The following is a 24,956-nucleotide window of genomic DNA, read 5'->3' as shown; positions in this document are numbered from 1 at the left end:
TCTCAAGAAAAACTTTTTTAAATTGTAATTCGGTCGTTATCGATCATTTTCGCCTAGATTATCCTCGCTGGATTGGGTGTTACATATGGGTCAGACGCGTATCTCATCTTCAGTGTGCGATTTTTGTATCGTTTATAAGGTCGTGATAGATGAGTTTTTGTTATCTTTGTTATCGTCGCTCCTTTTCCTTTTTAATTGATATAGTGTTAGAATGGTATGTATGCGAACTGTTGTTAATTTGTGTTTTTGTGAGTTTTTTAATGGTTTGATGTGTTATTTATATTTGTATATTTCAAATGTTCGAGTATGTTCATTTTTCATCCCTTTTTCTATGTTGGTTTGTAGTTGCTTGTCTTTGATGAAGGTCCGTGACGGTTTTCTGCTTGGCGGTTTGATTTTTCACTTTTGTTCTTAACTTTTTATTTTTCATCCTGTCTGTCCTATGTATTTGTCTCCGCATTCGCATTTTTGTACCTTCCTTTCCCTATGTGAATGTGGTACATTTAGCCTATCGTCACGATTCAATTGAAAGATTTTTTTTTAGTTAAACACGTGGTCCCTTACATATGGGTAGTTTAGTTCTTTAGTGTGCTTTATAAATAGAAATATGGTTTTACCTCTGGATTAGTGGATCGTATTCCCCAGATTTCAAGTGGTGAAATACTGCTGACTAATTCATTCGCCGTTCAAAACATGTTTAAACCTTGGCGTGCGTTCGTGCTTTTTTTTTGTTGGGTTGTCCGATGTGGTGTGGCGAAGAATAACGTCCTTGAATGTCCAAATAACTAACTACTCGGCCTTCTGGAGGACAAAAAGTGTACTCATTCAGTCGGTTACAAAGTTCGAAATTAAGAGAAACAGCTGGTATTGATATCTAGTTCACCTTCTCATAGAAAACGGCACAGTTTGTTGGACATCTTCAAATTTGAACGAGTTTAATTTTATTTTCCTTCTTTCGACAGCATTCCACACTAATAAAATGCAGATATCTGAACGTTAAACGATCCCAGTTCAAATATAAAGTACACGGGGGAAGAATGGCCTCAGTCCACTCAAAACTAATTTCGTGTTTAAGGAAAATCGTGTAAAAATCATTATTTATTCAGAAAATTGTTTGTTAGAACTAAGAGAGGTGGCCACACGCCTTCTGCAGCTCGTCGACCTAAGTAGATCTATTGTGCTCAAGTTTTGTATAACAAAACTGGCCAGCGGGATGTTAATCAACCTCCATAGCGTTGCCAGCGGCTTCTTAGTGTAGGATCTTGCTTGCGGCTTCTCCTCTTCTACTTGCAAGAATCTTCTGTATAGACCTTCACAACATTAAATGTGTTCAGCGCTCACCTCTTCTTCCTGACATCTGAAGTGTTTCTTCTGCCTGTACTCTATTCGGTGCATGTGCCACCTTACGCGGCAGTGCCCTGCCCTGTCAGGAGTCCAGCCAGAATCCTAGTCTATTGCGGTTACCCTTCGTTACTTCCTTTGTAAGTCTTGCGGACGGCCATTTATGAATCTTTTCGCCTGCCTCATGCCTGGGGTGATTGTTCCACCAGGTTAGTTTTTATGCCAATTCTACTTTCCCATTTCCTCTGTCCCCAATGCCCAGGTCATTGGTGTCACTGACTTATGCCACCTCTTTCATACAATTCTATACGTTTTTGTCTTTATCTCGATGACGCTAAGACCATAAATGCCGCTTGTCTGTTTAAGAAATTGGCTGTCTTCCTGGATTCTTAGCCTATTTATTTTGAAATAGTTTTTATATCTTTAGCCTCTGGTCTTTTTGAGAAAGTTAGTGTTCGTCTTGGTTAGAATGTTTAAACATCAGTTGATGACTGGTGCAAAATTTGGACGACTGAATGCAGAAAAACGTACTCAGTGTACGTTCACATTGAAACAACAGTTTTGCCCTCCACTGTACATCAACAGCAAAGAAATACAGACTTCCTCCTGAGTCAAATACCTAGGGTAGTAGACTGACGTGCAATTGCACAAGACGTGAAAGACAACATTTAACAGAAGACTTGGACAACTACTAAGACTTCTAGGTCCGAAATTCGTCTTGACCGTCAACACTAAACTAACCTTATACAAGACTACCACTTTCAACATATGTTGTGAAACTGGGGTTCTGCCAGTCAATCCAACATACATTATCCACGCTTTCCGTTCAAAAGTAATCAGACAAATTGTCAAAGCTTCTTACCTCGTAACTAAGCTCACTATCCACGACCTCAACATTCCTTTTGTCAACGAACTGATTATCTGTTCCGGAATACAAAAGTTTCAAAACTTCTCGATTCATCCTAACTCTACTGATCGAGCCCTCTAAATATTCCCATCCCGAAAACAAGACCTCGTTGCCCCTCAATCCCCACACTGAGTGCCAGCATTGGCCGATTTCTCATAGCACGTGTCCTCCGGGTGTAGCGTTGTTATTAGTATCTAGTGCTGTACCGTGTGAGAAAAAACTTACTGTTATCACATTTGTAATATGTACAAATATGTATAGGACACAAATTTAAAAAAAAATCAGCGTTTTGCTTCTTCATTCATGAGCTGTTTGTAAACTTTCGGGTTATTTTCAAATTTTCATACCATCTTGAAAAGAACATCCTTCGTATAAAATCAATAAGCACTTTCTTATAAATACCTTTTAAGCCTTTAAATCTGCCCGTTATTATTAGAACAAGGCCAACATTAAGACAATGTGAGATCGGATACTTTTTTTATAATATTTATTACCATCATCTGTACAGTAGAATTACATTATGCAATGTTAAAAATGCATATTTGAAAAAAAAAATTAATATTGACCATGTCTTGAGGGGAGTTAACAACCTTTGTCTCTCCCAGCTTTAAGCCGGGAACACACCCTATGTAACGCCATGCGCTACCCGATGCCTTACCACGTTTTGGTAGGGTGTGCAACGCCTCTTTTTTTCTTTAACGCATTATTTTGAGCAAAACCATGTAATAAAATGTTAGTTAAATTTAATTGTTTGAAATAAAGTTATTCCGGTGTTTTGATAAATTTTCTGCCTAACCATCATAATTAAATAATTTGTAAAAAAACTCATGAATTTTTGATCTGGTTTAATTTGGTTTATATTAAAATAAGAATGTTGTAATTAATATAACTACAAAATTACATGTACATAGTTTAAAATAAACTACAAAAAATATGGATGTCCTGTTCTGACGCTACTCTACGAAAAGCAATTGTATGAGCAAAACCATAAAATAAATTGTTAGTTAAATTTTATGATCAAAACCGTGTAATAAATTGTTAGTTAAATTTATTCTATCAAAAAATGGTATTCCTGTGTTTTGATCAATTTTCTACCAAACCATTAAATTTTTTTTTTTTTTTTTTTTAAATAAAAACTAATGAATTTTTGATCTCGGTTAATTTGGTTTATATTAAAATAAGTATGTTGTAATTAATATAACGACAATAATACATGTAGTTTGAATAAAAATATGAGTGAGTGTCCGGTTCTTTTGGCTTCTGGACAGTGGGATCGCAGAGCGTAGAGTAGGTTAGCGTTGCACAGCATCGAGCAGATGTGCACGGGGGTGACTACCTTATGGAAAAAATGGACTTTGGATTTGCGTCGGGTAGCATCGCATGGCGTTGCATCGGGTAGGTGGGTTCCCGGCTTTACTCAAGGTCTAGTCCTTGGCGAGGAGGTCCCGGGGCGATATCCCACGACGGGATTGTATGGATGGGATTTTGGGCATGATTCTGGTCAATAGATGCAGAACCTGGAAAATTAGTTGGGGATTAATTTATTTTGAGGTCGTTGTGGAGGGTGGATTGACTATGGTTCTGAGATTTTTGTATTGGAAGGACTGAATTCGCTGGATAATGGTAGGTTATGAAGTGCCACACAGTTTCAGTTCATATGTCCAAATGGTGTTTGTAGTGTTAGTTTGTGTTGGTCGATTTTCGTCCAAGTGTCGTTAATAAGGTAGTCCGAAGCGCTGTTCAGTTCCTTCCTTGTCATTTGTGTTTGGTTCTAGTTTAAGCGTGAGTCAAGATAAAACGGTAGTGTACCCCAGTCGGTTTTAGAAATAGGAATGTCATTGAGGAATATTGTGCGAGGGGTTTTGCTTCGGAGGTACATGTAACGTGAGTATATCTGTTTTCATTGTTTAATCTATTACCACCAAGGCTATTGGTTGGAGCTTCATCGAAGCAATCGCAGGCTTGGGATCAGAGGAAACACGGCTGACTCGTCGGCAAAGGATGCGAGGAGGATAAAGGGTGTAGTTGGGATGTCTTCTGAGATGAAGAAGTACAGGATTGGTCCGAGCACACTACTCTGTGGTACTCCCTCTCCCACAGGGCAGCAGTCTGTAAGCCGACCCTTGGCGAACTTCTTAATATCGGCCCTGTGATGGATAATAAAAAAAAATGGAATTGCATAGACAACACGGAGTAAGCGGTTAGGCCACGAATATAAAATATTAGATTATTTAAAAAACAATGTTTATTAATTTCAAACAGACATTCAAATTGGTTGATCGTACATGCACTGATTTATAAAAAAAAATTCTTATTACTAAACAATCAATTATATTTTTGTCACAATATTTCAACTAATAAGTGAAATAAGAACACAAATACCTTAAATGCCATGCTGTTCACATGTACAGACAATTAAAAATTTTACTCGTTATTTACATTTGAAAAAAGTACCTTTTTATTTAAAAAAAAATTATGTTGAAATCTTGATTATAAAACTTGACTTAAGGCTTATTAAATCATTCCTTCATCCTTCTTATTTCTCAATGTCTGTTTAATCTTGTCCTTCCTCTTTTCTTCTGCCTGAAATAGCATTATAGTTGTTAATGCGAGATGTTAAACATTAAATGCCAAATTATTAAATGAGAACAATCCTCTCAGCTTAACTCAAACAAAGCAGAGATTGGAAAGCAGCTAAGTGACCAGTGACGCATCTTAGGGGCGTCTGGTTTAAAATAACCAATGACCTGACCAGTTTTTGTGCAAGCGTGTGGTTAACGAGTTTGGTGGAGTGAATCGTAATGAATATTTTTTTTAGTTCAAAATACAATGTAATAATAAATGTGTTTCAAAATACATTGACATGGTATTAGTCTTATGCTCAGGATTGCAAGCAGGAGTCCAAAGATGCCCATTGTTTAGCAAGATAGCAGAATATTTATAGGTTTGTGTGTATTTGTGTGTACACATTCCTAACCGTATCTTAAATCGGAATTTAAAAAAATGTAAAAACAGAAAACACAAATTTTCTTTCAATTGTTTACAAACTAAAAACGAACATTGTAGAACGAACGAATACTACGTAGAAATTGGTGTTTTATAAGTTTCTATAGAAAACATTTCAATATATGCACTGACAGGAAAGATTGAACAACCCAATTGATTCCCCCCCCCATTTTCTCGTTAAATGAAAATTCTTCCCTTTGCCTCATCGTTTTATCAACAAATATTTGTTTATGCTGTTTTAAATTGGGAATATCGATTAGAGGTGAAAACACTAAATCGTTAATCCAAAACAAGGATACAGCAATAAACTGTTTAATTTTCATCTTTGTTTTCTTAATTTAAATTTTTAAACTTAAAAATGCCACTTAATGCTGAGGATGTTGCGCGTGGTGTGGCACTTATTGATGATGGACGTTCCATCAGGTATGCGGCGGAGTTTCCTACGAAACTCTGCGAGACGCCGTTGGACGTTTTCGAGAAACTGGGTCGTACCTTAGAAGGCCATAGGGTGACAGCTACAGGATCGCCCTTTTTGGACTTCGAAAATTTTGCGAAACCACTCCTTACTGTTGCTCAAGCGATTCGTCAGCTCCAGGAAGTTCGAGGTGTCCAAATTTCTGAACTCACTGCTCGAAGAAGATTAAATCAGTATGGACTGATGGCTTTTCTCCCCGCAACAGGACCAGAATTGACCAGAACACACGGAGTTGCACGGCTCGCATTTGCTCGAGAACACAGCCATTGGTCTTTGGAAGATTGGTCTGCTGTACTTTCTACAGATGAGTGTAGATTTGCTCCAGACGGGCGTGAAAGAGTGTGGAGAAGGCGAAATGAAATGTATGCCTGTAACTTTTCTCAGAGCCAACCGTTTTCAGCGTAGCTCAGTGACGATGTGAGCGGAATTTCAATAGAGAGTCGTACAGAGTTGGATGTTGTTCGTGGAGGGTCTTTGACGGCCACTCGCTATGTGGATGAAATTTTGGAACATCATGCGTTGCCTATCCTCGAAGAAATCAGCGACAATCCTATTCTAATGCACGATAATAAACATATCGCTCTAAGAGTACAAACGTACCTTCAACAGCATAACATCAGTGTCTTTGTCTGGTAAGCATGTTCTCCACATTTGAACAACATCCATCGAGCATTTATGGGATAACCTCAAAAGACGAATAAGACCAAGTCCGTCACTTCCTGATACACTTCACGATCTTTGAAAGGTCTTCGTGAACAATGGGCTAACCTTAAGCAAAGGGACATTTCCAGACTAGTAAAAGTATGCCGATGCTTTTTCGAGATGTAATTAAGACAAGAAGAAAATGCACGATATTGAAATTTTAATTAAAAATCTAACACAACATTAAAACCAATTTTTTGTCTATTTTCCTTAGTAATATATATATATATATTTTTTTTTTTAACTTTTTAGACAAAGACTCAATTATTAAACGATAAAAAAAGTGAAACTTTGATTAATACATAAAAATATATATAATCAAGTTATATTACAATTGGGTGGAATTTTTTGCCTGTCAGTGTATATTCCTGCTTAATAGATTTTAAACCGGTCTGGCCGCCGAATAGTCATTAAAAAAATAATAATGTACTGGACGGTTCGTTCATTTGTTACTAGAATCTGTTGCACCAACTTGGTTTAAACTCAGTTCAGTACTGAACCGATTTCAACTCAAAAATTGCTTTTCAATTTATTTTAAACCAAGCGGCTACCACGGACTTAGTTGTAAGACTTCTCTCACATTGGAACAGACTTGTCGATGTGAATCACGAAATTTCAACAATTATTTCGTATCTGCAGGTTTTTTAAATATTTTAAAAAGAAATGTGTGGTGATTAGTGACCGTTAATCGATAATTATTCAGAAATCGTGAGATGCGGTCTAAGACAGACCGCATCCCACGATTTCTGAATAATTATTTTAAAAAGATGAATGGGCTAGTTGACAATAGTTTATCAATGAAGCTAAGACAAGTTCACGATGCGGGTTGATTTTTACTAAAGGAAATAAAACAGCGTATTCAATCAATACTAATTCATTCCCTTGTTCTTAGTTAGGTCACAAAACTAAATCGCTGGAAGTGTAATCATCACATACCTGGGTTTATTGATTCAAAGCTTAGATGCTCGGTGGATGCGAGGTCCTTAGGCGCGTTCTCAATATTCTACAAAATTCTACTAATTTATAGCACTACACTAAGGTTTACCTTGAAGTTCATTTTGTAACGAATTTAATTCAATTTTTAACGTAACTAATTTTTTTAAAGTTTTTTAAAAACTATTTTATCAGGAAACAGTCGAATGGAATTTTCACACGTTTAAGTCATGTTTCAACTTGAAAGGAACGACTTATAATTTCAACTACGAAAGTTCATCTTTAGTCGATCAACTCCGTTGAACCTAAAGGTGATTTCGTTCAACTTTAGACGATTCGTGAAAACGCGCCTTTAGGTTGTGTGCTAGGAACGCAAATATTCCAACTTGCTGGTGATCGTACATAGTCGCACGATTAAGTCCGTTCCAGTGTGAGAGGGCTGCACTCTCTTTTGGGAAAATTTATTCTTAGTTGTGGTTAAAATAGTGACGACCAAATTTTCTATCGTTATTTTTAAGAAACGAGAAAAGTGCTGTTGGCCGCCGAACTTTCATCATGTATGTTGGCATTGAACAACTTAAATTAACAAAAAAGCAAATAAGACTTACCTCTTTTTCTAGTTGAACAAATAGCACATATGCAGGGTCGTTCAGCAACTTTTCCTCTTCCATCCAAGTGTCATACTCGTCGGATAGATGTTTCCATCTCACCAACAGATTTCTTCCGCCAGTTTTCAATGTTTGGATAGCCACTATCTCTTGTACCTGAAAAAGGTTGATAACTTTTTAAAATGGCTGATATCAGACTCCTCCTAGACAATGCTTTTTAATTTGCGTTTTTCTACAAAAATTCATCGAAATAGTCTTACTTTTCATATGTGCCAGCTTAAAAAATGAATGTGTAATAACCTTTTTCCGTCAAATTAATCCAAACAGCAGAATTCACAGTGTATGTTTTTGAAGAAAAAAAAAGCCCATTTGTTAATACATAAATCGCGTTTGCGAACGCAGGGCCGCTGGATTCGAACCCCGGGAACTTTACCCTATATCGATGTCTTAACCATTGCGGCCATCGACGCCCCCAACCAATTTTAATTTCAAATTAATATTTTTTTACTTTGAATTACTACTTTTTAACTTCAAATTTTTTTAAAATCATAATGTATCTACAGAAGAATAAACTGCTGCTCCATTATCGCTTTTTTCCGTCAAATTAACCCTTCTATATATGATTAAAAACGTAGGAGTTGGTATGAAACATAAGCAATTAAAGTAAAATTCTTGTATGCTTAAAAAAAAAAAAAATACTTGCGTTCTTAGACCATTTGAACATTAATTAAAATTAAATTACATATCATTAAATTAATTATTAATTTTATGACTTAATTTTAATTTTGATTATTTTTCAAGCGGTATTTTAGAAAAAGACGCATTTTATTTTTTTTCTTGTTTCATTTGAAAATAACCCATTTCAAATTCAATTAACCTTTTTTGAATGTCAAATTAACCCAGTTTAACTTTCTATTAAACCATTTAACTTCAAATTAACCTTTTATTTGTCTAATTTTTTAAAATATAAAATAATTTAAATTACAATTACAATTGAAAGTTGTATAAAATTAACTATAAAACCAAATAAATGGGTCTTATATTAATTTATTTTTATTACTTTTAATTTTATATGAGATCAATTTTTAAGCAGTATTTTAGATGAAGACGGAATTTTATAATAGTTTTAAAATTATTTTTGTTTCATTTCTAATTATTTTTTTTAAACTTCAATTAACCTTTGTATTTCAAATTAACCTTTTATTTGAGTATTTTTTTAAAAAGAGAAAATCATTTAAATTACAATTAAAAGTTATATAAAATTAAATGTAAAACTAAATAAATAGGTTTTCTTTTAATTTATTATTCTTAATTTTATGTCTTTTAATTTTATTTGAGATTAATTTGCTAGACATGTTTTAGATAAAGAAGGGTGTTTATAATATAGTTTTATAACAATTTTTTTGTTTAATTCCAAATTAATCCTTTTTAACTTGAAGTTAACCTTTTTGTAATTTAAAATTTAACCTTTTTAACTTCGAATTAACCCTGTTTTAACACTTAATTTACCCTTTTTCATTCAAAATTAACCCCTTTTAATTTCAAATTAACCCTTTTTAATTTGAAAGTTACCCTTTCTTTAAAGCAATAAAAAGAAGTTAAAAACCCTATGAAAATATAACCATCCATAAAGCTGTTTGTACTTTATTCTGAAATTATTGTTAAGTAGTCCTAGAACTTTAGAACTTGTGTAATTTCGACGAGCCTTACCTCTGCGTTAGCGTGTATGTTCGATCGTCGTTTAACAGGCCCCGTAGTTTTGTCTTTCGAGTCGAGGATCGCCATATCATCTTGCGTACGCTTAACGCCGCGTCTATGAAGGATAATAATATCACCAGACTGATTCTGTTTAGACGCGGCAATTGAGCAACGGTTTAACGCCCTGTACTCGTCAATCTTGAGCTTCTTTGACGTCGGCTCCTTCTGTTTATGTTCTTTGAATGATTCGGCAACGGTTTGACACAACTCGTCGACACAGTCAGAGATGTTAACCTCGCCGGCCTTTCCCTTGTTAATCGGGGTTTCCTTACCCGCCTTTTCGAGGTTAGCTGCATCACCCGCCGCCTTTAAATAAACGATTTAAACGAAAAATTAAAAACCAATCGAAGAATTAAGTTACATTCATTACATTGTTTGTGATAATGTTAATATTATTACATCTTTGAGGATTAGATTCTTAAATTGAAATCTGACTCATAGAAAGAAGAAGGGTACATCCTCACCCGATTAAGGATAAGCCGTGACACTTTTGGACCAAAGCAATTGAAAGGTGCCGTATCCTTTGGCTGCATATAGAGTGCGCGTAGGAATAACACCCGATATGAGAATTGAGTTTAGCACGGCAGCAAGTATCTTCGTCCCCTGTTCTTGTTGTACTCAGGGTTGTTTTATTACATAGTATACAGTACTGATAGTTTTGTGTCCCTAGCATGTGTTGGCACAATATTGAGTACTCCAATCGTCCTTCAATTAGGTTAGTTATTAGGTAATCGAGGAATATCGAGAACTCCACCACTCTAATTGAATGGTATGTAGATAAGAAAGGATGTCTTTAAGAATGGGTAAGAGTGTGATGGATTTGGAATGAGGAACTAAATGCGTGGGGTGCTGAACCTGCTAAGGTGGTTGGACCGATAAGACCGAAGACTGGTCCCTGACAGCCAACACTCGAGGTCTGCCGGTAATTTACTTTAAATTACTTATTATTATTAATAAGTGCCGGTAGACTGAGAGAAGGGATAGGCTCAACCATGGACACGTGTGTGACTTCCAACACAGAAATCGGCCATTAAATGCCCAAGTCCGGAAATCTCATGCGAAGGTCGTAATCGATTGCTCCCATGAGACATATAAAAAATAGTCTTGTAAGGTACAGCGTTGGCTCAAATCAGAAATGCTGTGGGAAATTTGACAATAACATATTACTAGATAGCGGATCCCGGAGTCTATTATCACGTCTTACTAATTGTTTCGGTCTGAAATTTGAACGTAACCCACGTCGTTAGCATCTCTATTCATGGTGGCAGGCATCGGGTCGAATGTTGTTTGTTCCTATGCAAAAGAGCTCAGTATTCACACTTGGCAGTTTGAAATGGGTTTGATTCACAGAACAACTGCTACGAGTTTTGTGATATTACTAGTTTACAACGACCATCCATTACACTAGTTACACATTACGTAAAAAATGGTGATGAAGAAATACCAAGTACTCACCACGATCATTGAGTAAATGAGAGCGTCTAGCTTTAAAAAACAACTTGCGTTGGGGGTGTAGAGATAGAGAGAAGAAGGAGAGGGAAGGAGAGAGAGAGTGTGAAAGATGAGAAAGACAGAGGGAGGGGAGAGAAAAAGGAGGGAGGGGGAGAGAAAGAGAGAGGAGTACCTGAGAGAAATCAGGAGTAGTGCGGGAGGGAGTGAATCGAGGAGTATCTGAGATAAATTCACGAGTGTTTGGGGGGGGATGATGATAAACGCTTTATTTATCAATTACACAAGATTTAGTCTCAATGACCATTCTTACATCTAACATAGAGGATTGAGAGGGGGAGGGGGGAGTGAATGAGTGTATCGAGGAGTATGTGAGAGAAAATCAGGAGTATTTGGGGAGGGTCGGATGGAGGGAGAGAGTAAGATATTGAGGGAGTAGAGAGTGAAAGATGAGAAAGAGAGAGGGAGGTAGAGAGTGAAAGATGGGAGGGAGAGAGAGAGTGAAAGATGAGTGACAATTGGCGGAGGGGGAGGGAGGGAGAGTGAGAGAAAGATATTGAGGGAGTAGAGAGAGTGAAAGATGAGCAAGAGAGAGGGGAAGGGGGAGAGGGAGGTAGAAAGTGAAAGATGAGAGGGAGAGAGAGTGAAAGATGAGAAAGATAGATGGAGGGAGGGGGAGAGAAAGATGAGAAAGAGCGAGAGAAAGAGAAATGGAGGGAGGGGAGAGAGAGAGTAAAAGATGAGAAAGAGTGCAAGATGAGAGAGGGAGAGAGAGTGAGAGAAAAATATTGAGGGAGTAGAGAGCGTGAAAGATGAGAAAGAGAGAGGGGAAGGGGGAGAGGGAGGTAGAAAGTGAAAGATGAGAGGGAGAGAGAGAGTGAATGATGAGAAAGAGAGATGGAGGGAGCGGGAGGGAAAGTGAGATGGAGGGAGGGGGAGAGAAAGAGAAATGGAGGGAGGGAAGAGAGAGAATAAAAGATGAGAAAGAGTGCGAGAGAGAGGGAGAGAGAGAGTGAGAGAAAGATATTGAGGTAGTAGAGAGAGTGGAAGGGGGAGAGGGAGGTAGAAAGTGAAAGATGAGAGGGAGAGAGTGTGAAAGATGAGAGGGAGAGAGGGTGAAAGATGAGAGGGATAGAGAGTGAAAGATGAGAGGGAGAGAGAGTGAAAGATGAGAAAGAGAAAGATAGATGGAGGGAGAGGGGGAGAGAAAGAGAGCGAGAGAAAGAGAAATGGAGGGCGGGGAGGGAGAGTAAAAGATGAGAAAGAGTGCGAGAGAGAGAGTAAAGATGAGAGAGGGAGAGAGAGTGAGAGAAAGATATTGAGGGAGTAGAGAGAGTGGAAGGGGGAGAGGGAGTTAGAAAGTGAAAGATGAAAGGGAGAGAGAGTGAAAGATGAGAAAGAGAGAGGGTATGGGGAGAGGGAGGTAGAAAGTGAAAGATGAGAGGGAGAGAGTGAAAGATGAGAGGGAGAGAGAGTGAAAGATGAGAGGGAGAGAGTGAAAGATGAGAAAGAGAAAGATAGATGGAGGGAGAGGGGGAGAGAAAGAGAGGGAGAGAAAGAGAAATGAAGGGCGGGGAGGGAGAGTAAAAGATGAGAAAGAGTGCGAGAGAGAGTGAAAGATGAGAGAGGGAGATAGTGAAAGATGAGAAAGAGAAAATGAGAGAAAGAGAGATGGAGGGTGGGGCGAGAAAGTGAGATGGAGGGACGGGGATAGAAAGATGAGAAAGAGAGCGAGAGAAAGAGAAATGGAAGGAGGGGAGAGAGAGAATAAAAGATGAGAAAGAGTGCGATAGAGAGAAAAAGATGAGAGAGGGAGAGAAAGATATTGAGGGAGCAGAGAGAGTGAAAGATGAGTGACAATTGGCGGGAGAGAGAGCGAGTGAGTGAAGCGTCCGCAAGCCTTTCCCATGGCGCCAAAAACTCGTGGATTGTCCAATCTCGAACGGCCACTAATCACCCATTGCGTAATTTTCTTTTTTAATGAAGTCAGTTTTGTTTAAAGATCATCGCTAGGACAGTGTTCTATTAACATGACATATACATGTTGCAAAATGAATTTATTAGATCAGAATAAACGGGTACAAGTTCAACAAACCAAAACAGATCGTGGGAACGGGAGCTTGAGCCATAACGAGGTTTGTTATCCGTCTAGGCCCAAATCTTCTACGTCGGAATACTCGCCGATAACACACGGCAAAGGCCGAGCCACCTCGAGCAATAACGAGTCTAGGTTACCACGGCGTGAGGTATGACAAAATCCAACCCGCCCGCCATGGGAACAAGGCTTGAGAGAGAAAAACCAGAAAGTTTTTGGGAGAGAAGGAATCTAGTAGTTGAGAGAGAAAATACGAGAGTAATTGAGTGTGTGTGTGTGTGTGTGAGAGAGAGAGAGAGAGAGAGAGAGAGAGAGAGAGAGAGAGAGAGAGGGGGGAGTGTGTATGAGTGAGGGTGAGAAAACTTAAAATTGCACGGCAGGATTTTTCCTTTTAACCCGAACGTATTAATCTACAAAAGGTAGTTTAGTCATGGCCAAAACATAGAAATAATTTAATAAATGAAAACAATCATATAATGCTTATGGGCAAGGAGTACAGCTTGAAAAAAGGCGTTATCGCTATTTGATCCTTCGACGACCCTTCGTCCAATTTTGACTATTTTTTTCACTTATAAAAATATAGGATGTATTAAAAAGAAGGAAGTTAAAGTAATTATAATTAATTTGAAGTACAATTAGAGAAAAGGACAAAAAGTAGTGTGAAAAGTTAAAATATTGATTTGAAAAGTTTTTTTTTTATATGGACAAGTTCAAATTCAGTCAGTCCGCGGAAAAAAATGGCGAGGGCCACGTGGTCATAAACTCAAAAAACTAACCCATTAAACCCTTTTTTGAAAATAAAGGGTGGATGAAAATTAAAACAAAATAGAAAAAACTTTTTGTAAATTGATTTGAAAGGGGATTTTGTTTGAAAAAAAAATAGCATTCTTCAAAATGAAAACTTTACTGTCTTACAAGGTGGTGGCCCTTTGTTCCGCGCACGTGGCGGACCCTCAAAACGAATTGTTCCATCATAAATTTATAATAATTATATTATATACTAACTGTCGAAATATATAAAGTAAAGATTATTAGTTAAAAAGGAAGAACATTATTATAGAGAAGAAAAATAGTGTATAGAGGTAAAGAAGAATTAAATAAATTGATTCACCTTGATAACATCTCCACATTTCTGGTCCATTTCTTTGCTTTGAGTTGTTTTATTTTTAAAGTTCAATTGTGACACGAAGATTCGATACGTTAGGTGTGTACACGAGGAGGGCTGGAAGTCGTCTGACCGGCAAAGAAGTAGGAACAAAATCGTCCGTGGTCAGGGATGCCTTGATTGGACCAAAAACGACGAAATCTTGGTTTCTACTTAAACTTAAATTCTCAGTTGAAATTTCCAGACCGGCTAAGGTCAATTTATTAAATTCATAGAGCCGAAATTTGATCTTTAATTTTTTCTCAATTATCTTGTTAAAAATCGACAACGTTGGATCGGTTGTATATTTTTTGTTGTTTGTTTTTGAGTTTCAACCCTTTCCCAATACGTAAGAGGCGCTAAATTTAAAACGTCGGTTTGACATCCACTATTCTAAATTCCATTTAACACGACACAAATAATCAAATTTATTTTTTAACACGAACTATGTAATGGAGTATATGTAAAAAGAAGTCTTCCAGCACACACAGCAGCAGCACACAAAACTGGCAAACCTATGTGTCACAGCGGCAACAAAAACAACCCCGTCAATTGCACCAGTAACGCTGCAAAACTTACCATGGAAGTCCATAGAAACAACATGACAATTAAATTTGAATTTAATTAATTCAAATTTTAAATTAAAAATGGTTAATTTGTAGTAAAAAAAGGTTAATTTGAACTTACAAAGGGTTAATTTGAAATTTAAAAGGTTTAATTTGAAGTTACAAACGGTTGGTTGATTGAAAAAAATTATTTAAAATTAAAAAAGGTCGATTTGAATTTCTAAAGGGTTAATTTGTAATTTAAAAAATAAGAATGTGGAGAAAAAAGGGTTAGTTTTAAATTAAATAAGGTTAATTTGAAGTTAAAAAAGGTTAAGGCGGACAAGCTATACTCGACTTTAAAGTAAAACAGAAATCCATTATATTTAGTGGTTTATTCACCAAATAGCCGAAGGTCGTGGATTCGTCGCTAAATACGCCGCTGCTCTAACCACTTGAGTTCGTGAGTTCGAATTCCGCTTGTGACACTAGCTTTTTCATTTCAACCAAAACCTTACATAAAAAGATTAAGTAATTAACAGAAGTAATTTGGTGAATAAACCACTAAATATAATGGTTTTAATAACTAAAACAGCTTCACTAACAGCTCCCCGTGACCACTTCATATGTCGCCGAGAATCGAATCCTGATTACACGGCATTCGAAAAATGGCAAAAAGAGGGAAAATTCGAAAGGTTGAGATGGGAGTTGGTGTCCGAATGGATGGAAGTCACGATAGCTCAAGTGGTAGAGCAGCGGCGTATTTCGCCAAAGATAGTGGGTTCGAATCCCGCTCGTGGCACTAGCTTTTTCATTTCAACCAAAACCTTACAGAAAAGGAATAAGTTAAAATGAAAATTAAAAAAGGTTAATTTGCAGTTTAAAAGTGTAAAATTGACTGAAAAAGCTTTAACTCGAAGTCACGATAGCTCAAGTGGTAGAGCAGCGGCGTATTTCGCCAAAGATAGTGGGTTCGAATCCCGCTCGTGGCACTAGCTTTTTCATTTCAACCAAAACCTTACAGAAAAAGAATAAGTTAAAATGAAAATTAAAAAAGGTTAATTTGCAGTTTAAAAGTGTAAAATTGACTGAAAAAGCTTTAACTCGATTTCACGATTGGAAGGAAAATGAAAAAAGATTAATTTAAAATTAAAAATCTTAGTAACCTGTTGTTTCATAATTTGTTGAAGTCGTGAGGAGCGGTCAAGAAGGAGGTAGTTTAGAAGAACGCCTTTTTAATTTTTTGCCAACATTCCTACGTAATTATAAATATAAAATTTGAATGAAAAAACGTAAATATAAATTATGAACGAAATATTTCTTACTCATATAAAGTGTGGTGCTATTCTTGAGGTGTCATACTGGCAATCACTTTATATGTGTGTGAAATACTTGGTTCAAAATTTATATTTACATCTTAAATTGCATTTTTTTTTTCAATCAACATATGTGTTGTATTTTACCCAGGCCCTGAATATAACCCATATAAAGGTCCTAACGTCGGCAACAAAAAAAACGAAAGAGTTTAGAAAAACACCTAAACTACCTCATTTTTGATGCTACTCACGACTGCAACAAATTAAAGAAATTAATTTGACCGACAAAGCTATAACTCGACTTAACAGGCCACTTCACGGCCTTGCGATCCGCGACCAATATTGGTCTATTGTCAAGAAACAGCAATTGTTGCGTAGGCCTCTTCGTTAAGCTCAAGGCTTTTTTTACCAGATTCAAAGCTTTGTTATTCTTCATGCTTTGACTTTTCCCTTCTCCAGATGAATCTCTTGCAACTGGGGATATTTTTCACTGTTTCCTCTAATGTGCACCGGCTTGTTTCTGCTACGCCGAGACATGCCTCCCAAGTCAGCAGTGTCCCGTAAATAGTCTCTTTATCATTCAAATCCTAACACGTCCTTGGTTTAATCCTAAGTTCTGCGATTAATGAACTTTTAATTAACTTTAATGAACTTTTTAATGAACCGAGGACGTATTCTGAGCCCATTGTTTGATGTATGGATCTAAGTTTTTGGTAATTTGGTATGCCGCAAAAGGTCTCAGGGTTGAAAGCTGGCTTTATGGAACTTTCCTCGGCCAATTTATCAGCATACTCGTTGCCCCTCTGTCGTGTATGCCCTGGTACCCAACCAAGGTTAATTTTTGTTGTTCAAATAGCTTAGCGTATTATATATGAGATCGATCTATATAAAATAATTGCAATATATATCATCCAAAAATGTTCGATAAAAATTACTCGTCTGTGCTGCTTGATTCTGGTACAAAATGCCTCTCACGTTTAATCATTTCCAATGATCAAATAGCGCATTTGTTGATCCGAGAGGAGACAGCAAGCTTTCATTATCTGTTGTTTCGATGGATGACAATGATGGAATGGTTATTATTTAAATTGCAGACGTCCTTGGCGTTAAATAATGGCGACGGATGTTGATTTTTTCCATCTGGACGGACATTTCCATCTGTAAATTAGTTTTCAATAGCCTGCTGAAAATAAATCGAATCAATACTTATACGCGATGAAGGGTATCCTCCTGACTATGTACTCCTCTGTGTCACATACCTCAACCTTCCATATGCAGCCTTTATTTATTTATTTATTCCAATTGTTAATTAATGTATTGCATCACTTTCCTCGAGTCGGTAGCAAACGGAAGTTTAATTAAAGATGGATATAAAATATGCTGATTAAAAATTGCTTAATGAGAGGTACAGAATTATTTTTTAAAAATCAGTATGTACGATGTCAGTATTCAAGTTCAAATCAAGCATTTTTGTTTCCGATGTTGAAATCTCAGTAAAGGATGGATTTTCAATTTTAGGGATGACTTTTTCCAATCCCAGGTACCCGAGGGGTGAAAAATAGGTAAACTATGACCTCAGTTCCAGAATAGGTTGCAAGGGCCCGTAGTAATTGTCGTTAAAGGTATGTGGAACGCGGTTCGGACTTCGATTAAGTATTGGTCTATTTCATAAAATTATTATGTTTTTTAACATAATGGACTTTTAGACATTTAGTCGTCGAAAAAAGAAACTCCAAACGTATGTCGAGTTGATTCATCTATATAAAGTTAATCATCGTTTTATTAATATCAAACCTATAAAAAAATTACATCATGGCTTGCTTCAAAAATCTCAGCCTCAACCCCTTTAGAATTGGTTGGTGCCTTAAAATGCGGTACGTGTCCACTAGTGGTAGGACACTCAGAAGGGCAACGAACTGGGCGATAAACTAGCCAAGGAAAGTTCGATGAGGACACCTACGCCTCGAACCCTTAGCCACCCTTGCCAAAAACGTAGATCCATAAGACAATGGGTTAAGAATAAGTACTGATTTCAATCAGTCTGATGTGCAGGGCTGAAATATGCGCTTAACTAAAGGCAGAATTAAATCTAAGACGTGTTAGGACTAGTATGATAGTAGGAATAGAAGCAGCAGACCACCGAGGCATATGTCCAGTCTGGTTTATTTAAAGATTGCTATTACTGGGCTGAAAGGCCAAGGCCTGAAGGATACACACAAACCTTAACAAAGGTTTGGGATCAGCCAAAACAACCCTTTGTAGTTCATTAAAGGACCAAAGCAGAAAATAAAGGCAAAACTATTAAACCTAAGACGTGTTAGGACTAATTTGATAGTAGGACTGGACACAGCAGACTGCGAGGCATACGTATAGTCTCGGAGCAGCAGAAACAAGCCTGAGCAGTTTATTAAAGGACCAAAGCAGAAAATAAAGGCAAAACTATTAAACCTAAGACGTGTTAGGACTAATTTGATAGTAGGACTGGACACAGCAGACTGCGAGGAATACGTATAGTCTCGGAGGAGCAGAAACAAGCCTGAGCAGTTCATTAAAGGACCAAAGCAATAAAGGCAAAACTATTAACGCTAAGACGTGTTAGGACTAATATGATAGTAGGATTGGACTCAGCACACGCCAGAGGCATATGTCTTGTCTGTCCTATTCAGAGATTTCTACTTTTAAGCTGAAAAGCCAATGCCTGAAGGATACTAACACCCTAAACAAAACTTCGGGATTTGTTAAAAAGTCTTAAGCTTAATGAAAAGCTCTCGATAGTAATGGAGATTGCACAAACCAATATCGGTCGCGAGGATACCCTTACCTTTAACCTTACCCAGAGGTAAAATAGTCAGCAATTAAAATTCATTGTTGTATACTGTATGAAATTTGTTATTCATAACAAGAGTTTTTAGTAGTCAATTTTTTAAAAGGTTATTTACATTTTTTATTGCCTTGTGTTCCTTTCTTGATGAGTTCACTGCTCCCAGACAATTGTTCCATTCAGTTCAGGTCAGCACGTTACCGGAGACCAGTCTTCTTGAGTATCCAAGGTAGTAGTAAGTATTCTATTGATAGCGATAGAACGACCCTTCGGATAGTTGTGCTGGTAATGTTAAGTCACCCTGTTCTAATTAGTAAGTTAAAAAGAATGAAGATTCTTTATGTGTCTTATTTCTAATATTTTATAACTGTACTTGTTAACTTCTTTGTACAACGCTCATTGAGTTGAGGGTGGCCACCCACCTTTTTTGAGCCTTATATTGCCAGAACGTAGGGCACCAGGCAAAATTACAAAAACGCCTCCTCCTTTCTAGGGGTTACTTTCAATGTTAACTGTACTTTCAGGACGGGCTCAACTATTGTCCATTTGCTTCTACCCAGGCTTCGTAATAAGTCAAACAGCTGACTTTAAAAACATGTTTCCTATCAAGATCCTTCCGATGTGTCCGAGGCCAATTAAAATAAGCCGGTACCGTTTGGACACCGGGTGTGCACCTCTAGGCGTTTCACACATGTTGGAAAAGTTCGAGAAAGAAATTTAACATAAAAATTATATTGTTTTCAAAATGAATTTTTGTGAGTAATTTCCCTTGATTAGGATATACAGGGTGAATGGCGATAAGTGTCGAAAATTTCAGAAAGTGTTTCTATTCACCATATAGAATACAAAAAACTTCCTATAAACCCCTGTCCAAATCTCAATGGTAAAGAAGTAATTTCAGGGTTTTTTTTCGACTTAGGTCCACTAAATTGGGTATAATTATAATTTTCAGAAATTCTGACTGTAGAAAAATCTGGTTTGTGCCTCCTGAAAGAACGTTAAATGTGCTGTAAGGAAACCTATTTACATTGCAGCATTGAGGAAAAAATCTGCACGAAAAATTCAGAAAAAACAAAAATGTTGAAATTTGGATTTTTGGAAAATATTGGATTGGTAACTGTTAATAACTACAAACTCCTGGAGCTTTTTGCTAAATCCCTCAGAAGTTCTCCATTCAATTGGCTTCCAGCGGTATACCAAGCTTTATGGATTGCGCTAATGGAAGGCCCAAAAATTTTGTGTTTTTTTTAAGAAAACTGGTGCCGATGAAGGGTGGCACGCTCAATTTTTCTAGGAAATCCGTTGTCTGTTGATTTTCATGTCAGTTTGCTTCATGTTATCGGCTGACAACATCCTCAGGTTAGTGATTTAAATTATGTCTTTGTTTCCCAATGAACAACTTGCTGATATGCATTTCATACTGCAACGGTAATGCTACTGCTGCAGGGAGAGAATACCTAGCTGGTTTTCCACATCGAGACGATCTAGCAGATCGCATCTTCCAATACTTCATCAGAGGCTGAGGGAAAATGGTTTCACCCCAAAGAACGAGGGAAGACAATCAGTGAATTGATGTAGATAAGGAAATTTTGCATTCTGTTAATTGTCAAATCAGTATATTTGCGTTATGTATAGACCTTAGAGTTTCACAATGGAGAGTTTGGGATACCTTCCGTCGGGAAGGGTTGTTGCCCTTACCATTTTACCAGGGTTCAAAGTTTGGAACGAAATGACCACCTTTTCGTCATTTCGTTCCATAACCATAAATGAAATGCATATCAGCAAGATGTTCATTAGGAAACAAAGACATATTATAAATCACCAACCTGAGGATGTTGCCAGATGACAACATAAAGCAAACTGATTGAATCGAACAATAAAAAAAAGAAATCATATATATCCAATATATATAATTTTTTTTTGAAATTTTCGACACTTATCGCCAGTCACCATGTATAGGATTGAATTCTTTGGAGATTGACAGGACTTTGGACTTTACTTTTCTCACGGAATCGACTTTCTTTTACGTTCTCTTATATTGGATTAAATTTGTTTGTTGACACTGAATGTCGAGAATATTTTGATGTTTACTTTTAAAAAGTGGATGCAAGAGTGCGGCATGCAGTATACATTGAAGGCGGCTTCTTTTATGTTGCTTCTACGAAATCATTGTATTTCACTAAGGTTTTCATTCTCGTACCAGTCGTAATAAAACCGATACAAAGTACCTTGCGCTTGGTTGTAAGTTGAGATAAATTGTAATGTTATGTTAATGACTATGTTATTTTAATGACTGATGACTAAACAACACACTTGTGCTTTATTTGTTTCTTCTGATTGTTTTGGAACATAATCAGTATCCAATACAGAGGCTTCTTCCTTTACAAGATCAGATTCCATTCTCCAATGTTCAAGTTCCTTTCCAGCGATATCTTAATATGACGAGAATTTCATAAAAAACAATCTTCTCTTTTTCGACATGATTAATAAAACAAATAATAAATGGAATGAAGGTTACGTTGGGCCTGAGGGATGCTTAGCTTGATAAACTTCAAGAGCTCTTCAAGAGGGTATTAATAAACATTAAATAGAATTAATGTATTTACAGTCCTTAGAAATCGTGAATTTATAATACGTCTTCCGTCAGGCGTGTTTCGGTTTCTAGACATCTTCAGTGGTCGGTCTTGTGTAATTTAAGAGGATGAGAGCTGTAAAAACTTTTTAAGTTAAAACATCCCTTCAACTATTTCATGAATCGACTGCTGACACGGCAAAGTTGAAATTGGAAAAAAAATGAAATATAATTAATTTATTTTGCAGCCTTGGAATTCCTTGAATTTGATCTCACAGTTTCTTTTTTAAACTTAAAAAAAAATTTATGTTTGGTCTGTAAATAAAATTTTGGTAAAATTTATGTTCGGCATAGTGCATTGGCTATGAATCTTGGTCCGCCTATCCTCGCTCTTTTTTTTTCTGCCAGACGTGTTTCAGTTTCTCGACATCTTCGGTGGTAGGTCTTGTGTAATTTATGAGGATGAGACCTGTAAAAACTTTTTAAGTGAAAATATCTCTTCAACTATTTGATGATTAGACTGGTGACAAGACAAAGTTGAAATTCAAAAAATGAAATATAATTAATTTATTTCGCTGCCTTGGAATTCCTTGAATTTGATCACACGGTTTTTGTTTTAAACATCACAGAAAATTTATGTTTGGTCTGTAGGTAAAATTTATGTTCGTCATATGCATCGGCTATGAAAATTTAGTCTTTCAATTTCATCATTTTGGTCCGTCTATCCTCGCTCTTTTTTCTGTCAGAACTGTTTTGGTTTTTCGACATCCTCGGTGGTAGGTATTGTGTAATTTATGCGGATAACAGCTGTAAAAACATTTTAAGTTAAACCATCATTTATTCAACTACTTGATGAATCGTAGTTGATAATTGACCACTTTTTTCTTAACATTGGTGATGTAAATCATCCGCAGTTTGAATTATAAGACGCGAAGCGAACATACACACACACGCGCGCACACACACGCACACACACGCACACACACACACACACACACACACACACACACACACACACACACACACACACACACACACACGATATTTAAACCCCCCTTTTAAATGGTAGACTAATTTATTGGTTTTGCTTTATTTTCCAGGTAAGCAGCTGAAACCGGAGGGATTAGCGGAACTCTGTGTAATTGGAAAGTCTGTAGGGGTTGGAAGGCCGACTCAAGGGGAAGTGGGAGATAGGGTGCGCCAAAGAGAAAGAGACCCGTCAGAAAGTTTATAGGCTTAAAAAATGAAATACACTACAAAAAGAGGTCTGAAGGGTAGGGAGGAATTGTAGATAGGGTGTACCTACCTGGGGGCTTTGCCGTCCCCCCGACCTAACAACACCTGCCTCCAGTTCTTTAGTTATTTCCCTCCACGCGAGCAGTGAGCCAGCCAGTCGAATTCAGTCCCTCAATGCAAGATGAAGCAGGCCTGATGGCTTTTGACCGCTTTGTGGATAACACGTCTATTAACTGGGAGTTGCTTGCAGAAAAGTAAGTCATCACTATTATTTTTCATCGTAAGTCCAGGAGCTTCTATTAATACCAAAAAAGAAATTGAACATGTTTTGACGGTATCACCTCAGAATTGACACGGTATCAGTTGGCACGGTACCTTCCAAAATTTGACCTGCTAAAAAACCTCACAATGATGCTAGGTCTTTCATTCATTCGAGTGTCCTTAAAAATCGAGAGGAACTAAATTTGCTCTAGTTTACAAAAAGAGGATGATTAACTTCTTCGAAACGGCTTAGACTTCAAATACCGTGTGTTCAGCCTTCAAAACAAACCAGCCCCATGTTATCTATTAGATTGTCTAGCATTTTCACAATGGTTTTTCGCGCTGTGAGAGTTGTCGGGTGTTGCCGGCAGATGTTGTGCCACCACACCTGCCTCCCATATGGTGTCCTCTTCATTACAACGCCACTTTCTTGAGCCCTGGCAAAGGTCCCGATCGCAGGAAACAATCATTTCAAGCAATACGGGGGGGCCGTAATTAGAAACATTTTCTACTATTGAACTCGACAACAACAGTATACCTAAAACATTTCACTGTTGTTGAAATTGAAATTCTGATGAAATGTAATTTTATATTTGGGTACATATCAAACTTTTTTTGAACTATTATGAACCGATGTGTACGTTTTTCAAGCCATTGTAAACGTCTGTCATTAAACATGGTAATAATTAAACAAAACTTACTCATGTTGGTAGTATAAAATATAACCAATTATGTATACTCTACTACGAATCTTCTAAGCTTTATACATTTACTTCACCTGAACTTGCATTTAAAAGTAACCTCAATTTTCTCGCTTTTGTTGCAACAAATGTTTTAAACTGTGGTAAACTCCAGGATAAACACTTTAAATACTTTTTTTTCAATCACCACACACTTTAAATACTACCATAAACGCGTTACTCTTTTATTTACTATGCTCCTTTTGAAATGGAAGATTTTGTGGCATTTGCAATGTCTCCAGACTCGGGGACTTACATGTCACTAGTATCGTGTAAAATTAAAAATAATTCTCAATACTTAAAAAGTAAAATTCAAATAATAAAATAAAACTTTTTACATTATTTATTAGTTGCCTATACATATATAATTGGTACGTATTACAAATGTGATCACAGTGTTTTTCACACGGTCACAGCACTAGCACTAATGCCAGCGCTGCACCCGGAGGATACAAGCTATGGGAACCAGTCAGTGATGGCCCTCAGTGTGAGGGATTGAGGGGCAAGGAGGTCGAGGCCATCGTCGTTTAGGGCAATAGGTTAGGATGGATCGAGAGTTTGGTATGAAACTTTTGGAATCAGGAACGGATCAGGTCGTCGACAAAGGAATGCTGAGGTAGTTGTGCATAGTGAGGTTATTGAAGTACTTTGACGATTTGCTTGGGGACTTTTAATTGAAAGTATTGAATGCATTAGATGTCGGCAGTTCCACTATGTATGTCCAAAATGGTCGTAAGATCTTGTATAAAGTTAGTTTAGTGTTGACGGTCAAGACAGATCTCGGTCCTAGAAGTAAGTCGTCGTAGTTGTCCAAGTCTTGTGGGGTTCCAAGTCTGCTGTCTAGGTCAAGTCGTAAGTTTGTGACTTGAATTTAAGTCGGTTTCTCTTTGTTGTTGACGTAAAATTGAGCCAACTTGGTGATAGGAAATTGTTTTATGAGAATCTAGGATGGGGATTAATAGCTTTAAAAGGATTTTAGACATTGCGGGAAGAAGACTGATGGGCCTGTAGGAGGATTGTGAGCTCTGGCAATAAGAATAACGACGG

The 24,956-nt window shown here is 37.1% G+C and overlaps 2 protein-coding genes across 8 annotated transcripts in view; one reads left to right on the top strand and one right to left on the bottom strand.

The window, feature by feature from the left end:
- LOC106671242 (myb protein) overlaps positions 1–24,956 on the top strand; it is a 70,119-nt gene that overhangs the window by 14,497 nt on the left and 30,666 nt on the right. For 4 of the 7 annotated variants that reach the window (XM_024227651.1, XM_024227647.1, XM_024227652.1 and 1 more), the window contains exons 1-2: positions 21,234–21,341; positions 22,773–23,162. The exons of 1 other annotated variant lie outside the window; for it this stretch is intronic. In XM_024227651.1, coding sequence (XP_024083419.1) covers positions 23,083–23,162 — 80 coding nt within the window. In that variant the 5' untranslated portion in view covers positions 21,234–21,341; positions 22,773–23,082. Of the gene's footprint in view, positions 1–21,232; positions 21,342–22,772; positions 23,163–24,956 lie in introns of those variants that run through there. 2 more of the 7 variants (XM_024227649.1, XM_024227648.1) reach the window with 2 other exon arrangements.
- Positions 4,474–14,576, bottom strand: LOC106671677. The gene is made up of 4 exons (XM_014402609.2): positions 14,386–14,576; positions 9,683–10,036; positions 7,973–8,128; positions 4,474–4,831 (listed from the first exon to the last, which is right to left on the bottom strand). Exons 1-4 carry the CDS (start codon positions 14,413–14,415, stop codon positions 4,763–4,765), a joined length of 609 nt encoding a protein of 202 aa, XP_014258095.1. The 5' UTR covers positions 14,416–14,576; the 3' UTR covers positions 4,474–4,762.

This window comes from Cimex lectularius, unplaced genomic scaffold, assembly GCF_000648675.2.
Source record: "Cimex lectularius strain Harlan isolate CLEC.00 unplaced genomic scaffold, Clec_2.1 scaffold160, whole genome shotgun sequence".
Lineage (NCBI taxonomy): Eukaryota > Metazoa > Arthropoda > Insecta > Hemiptera > Cimicidae > Cimex > Cimex lectularius.
The sequence above is the reverse complement of the archived record's forward strand: the minus strand, read 5'-3'. Positions and strand labels throughout refer to the sequence as shown.

Coding starts and splice junctions, on each gene's coding strand:
- LOC106671677 (XM_014402609.2), bottom strand. CDS start 14,415: ATGGACCAGAAATGTGGAGATGTTATCAAG. Junction 8,129..9,682: donor ACATACACGCTAACGCAGAG/GTAAGGCTCGTC, acceptor AACCTTTTTCAG/GTACAAGAGATAGTGGCTAT. Junction 4,832..7,972: donor TTGTTCAACTAGAAAAAGAG/GTAAGTCTTATT, acceptor ATGCTATTTCAG/GCAGAAGAAAAGAGGAAGGA.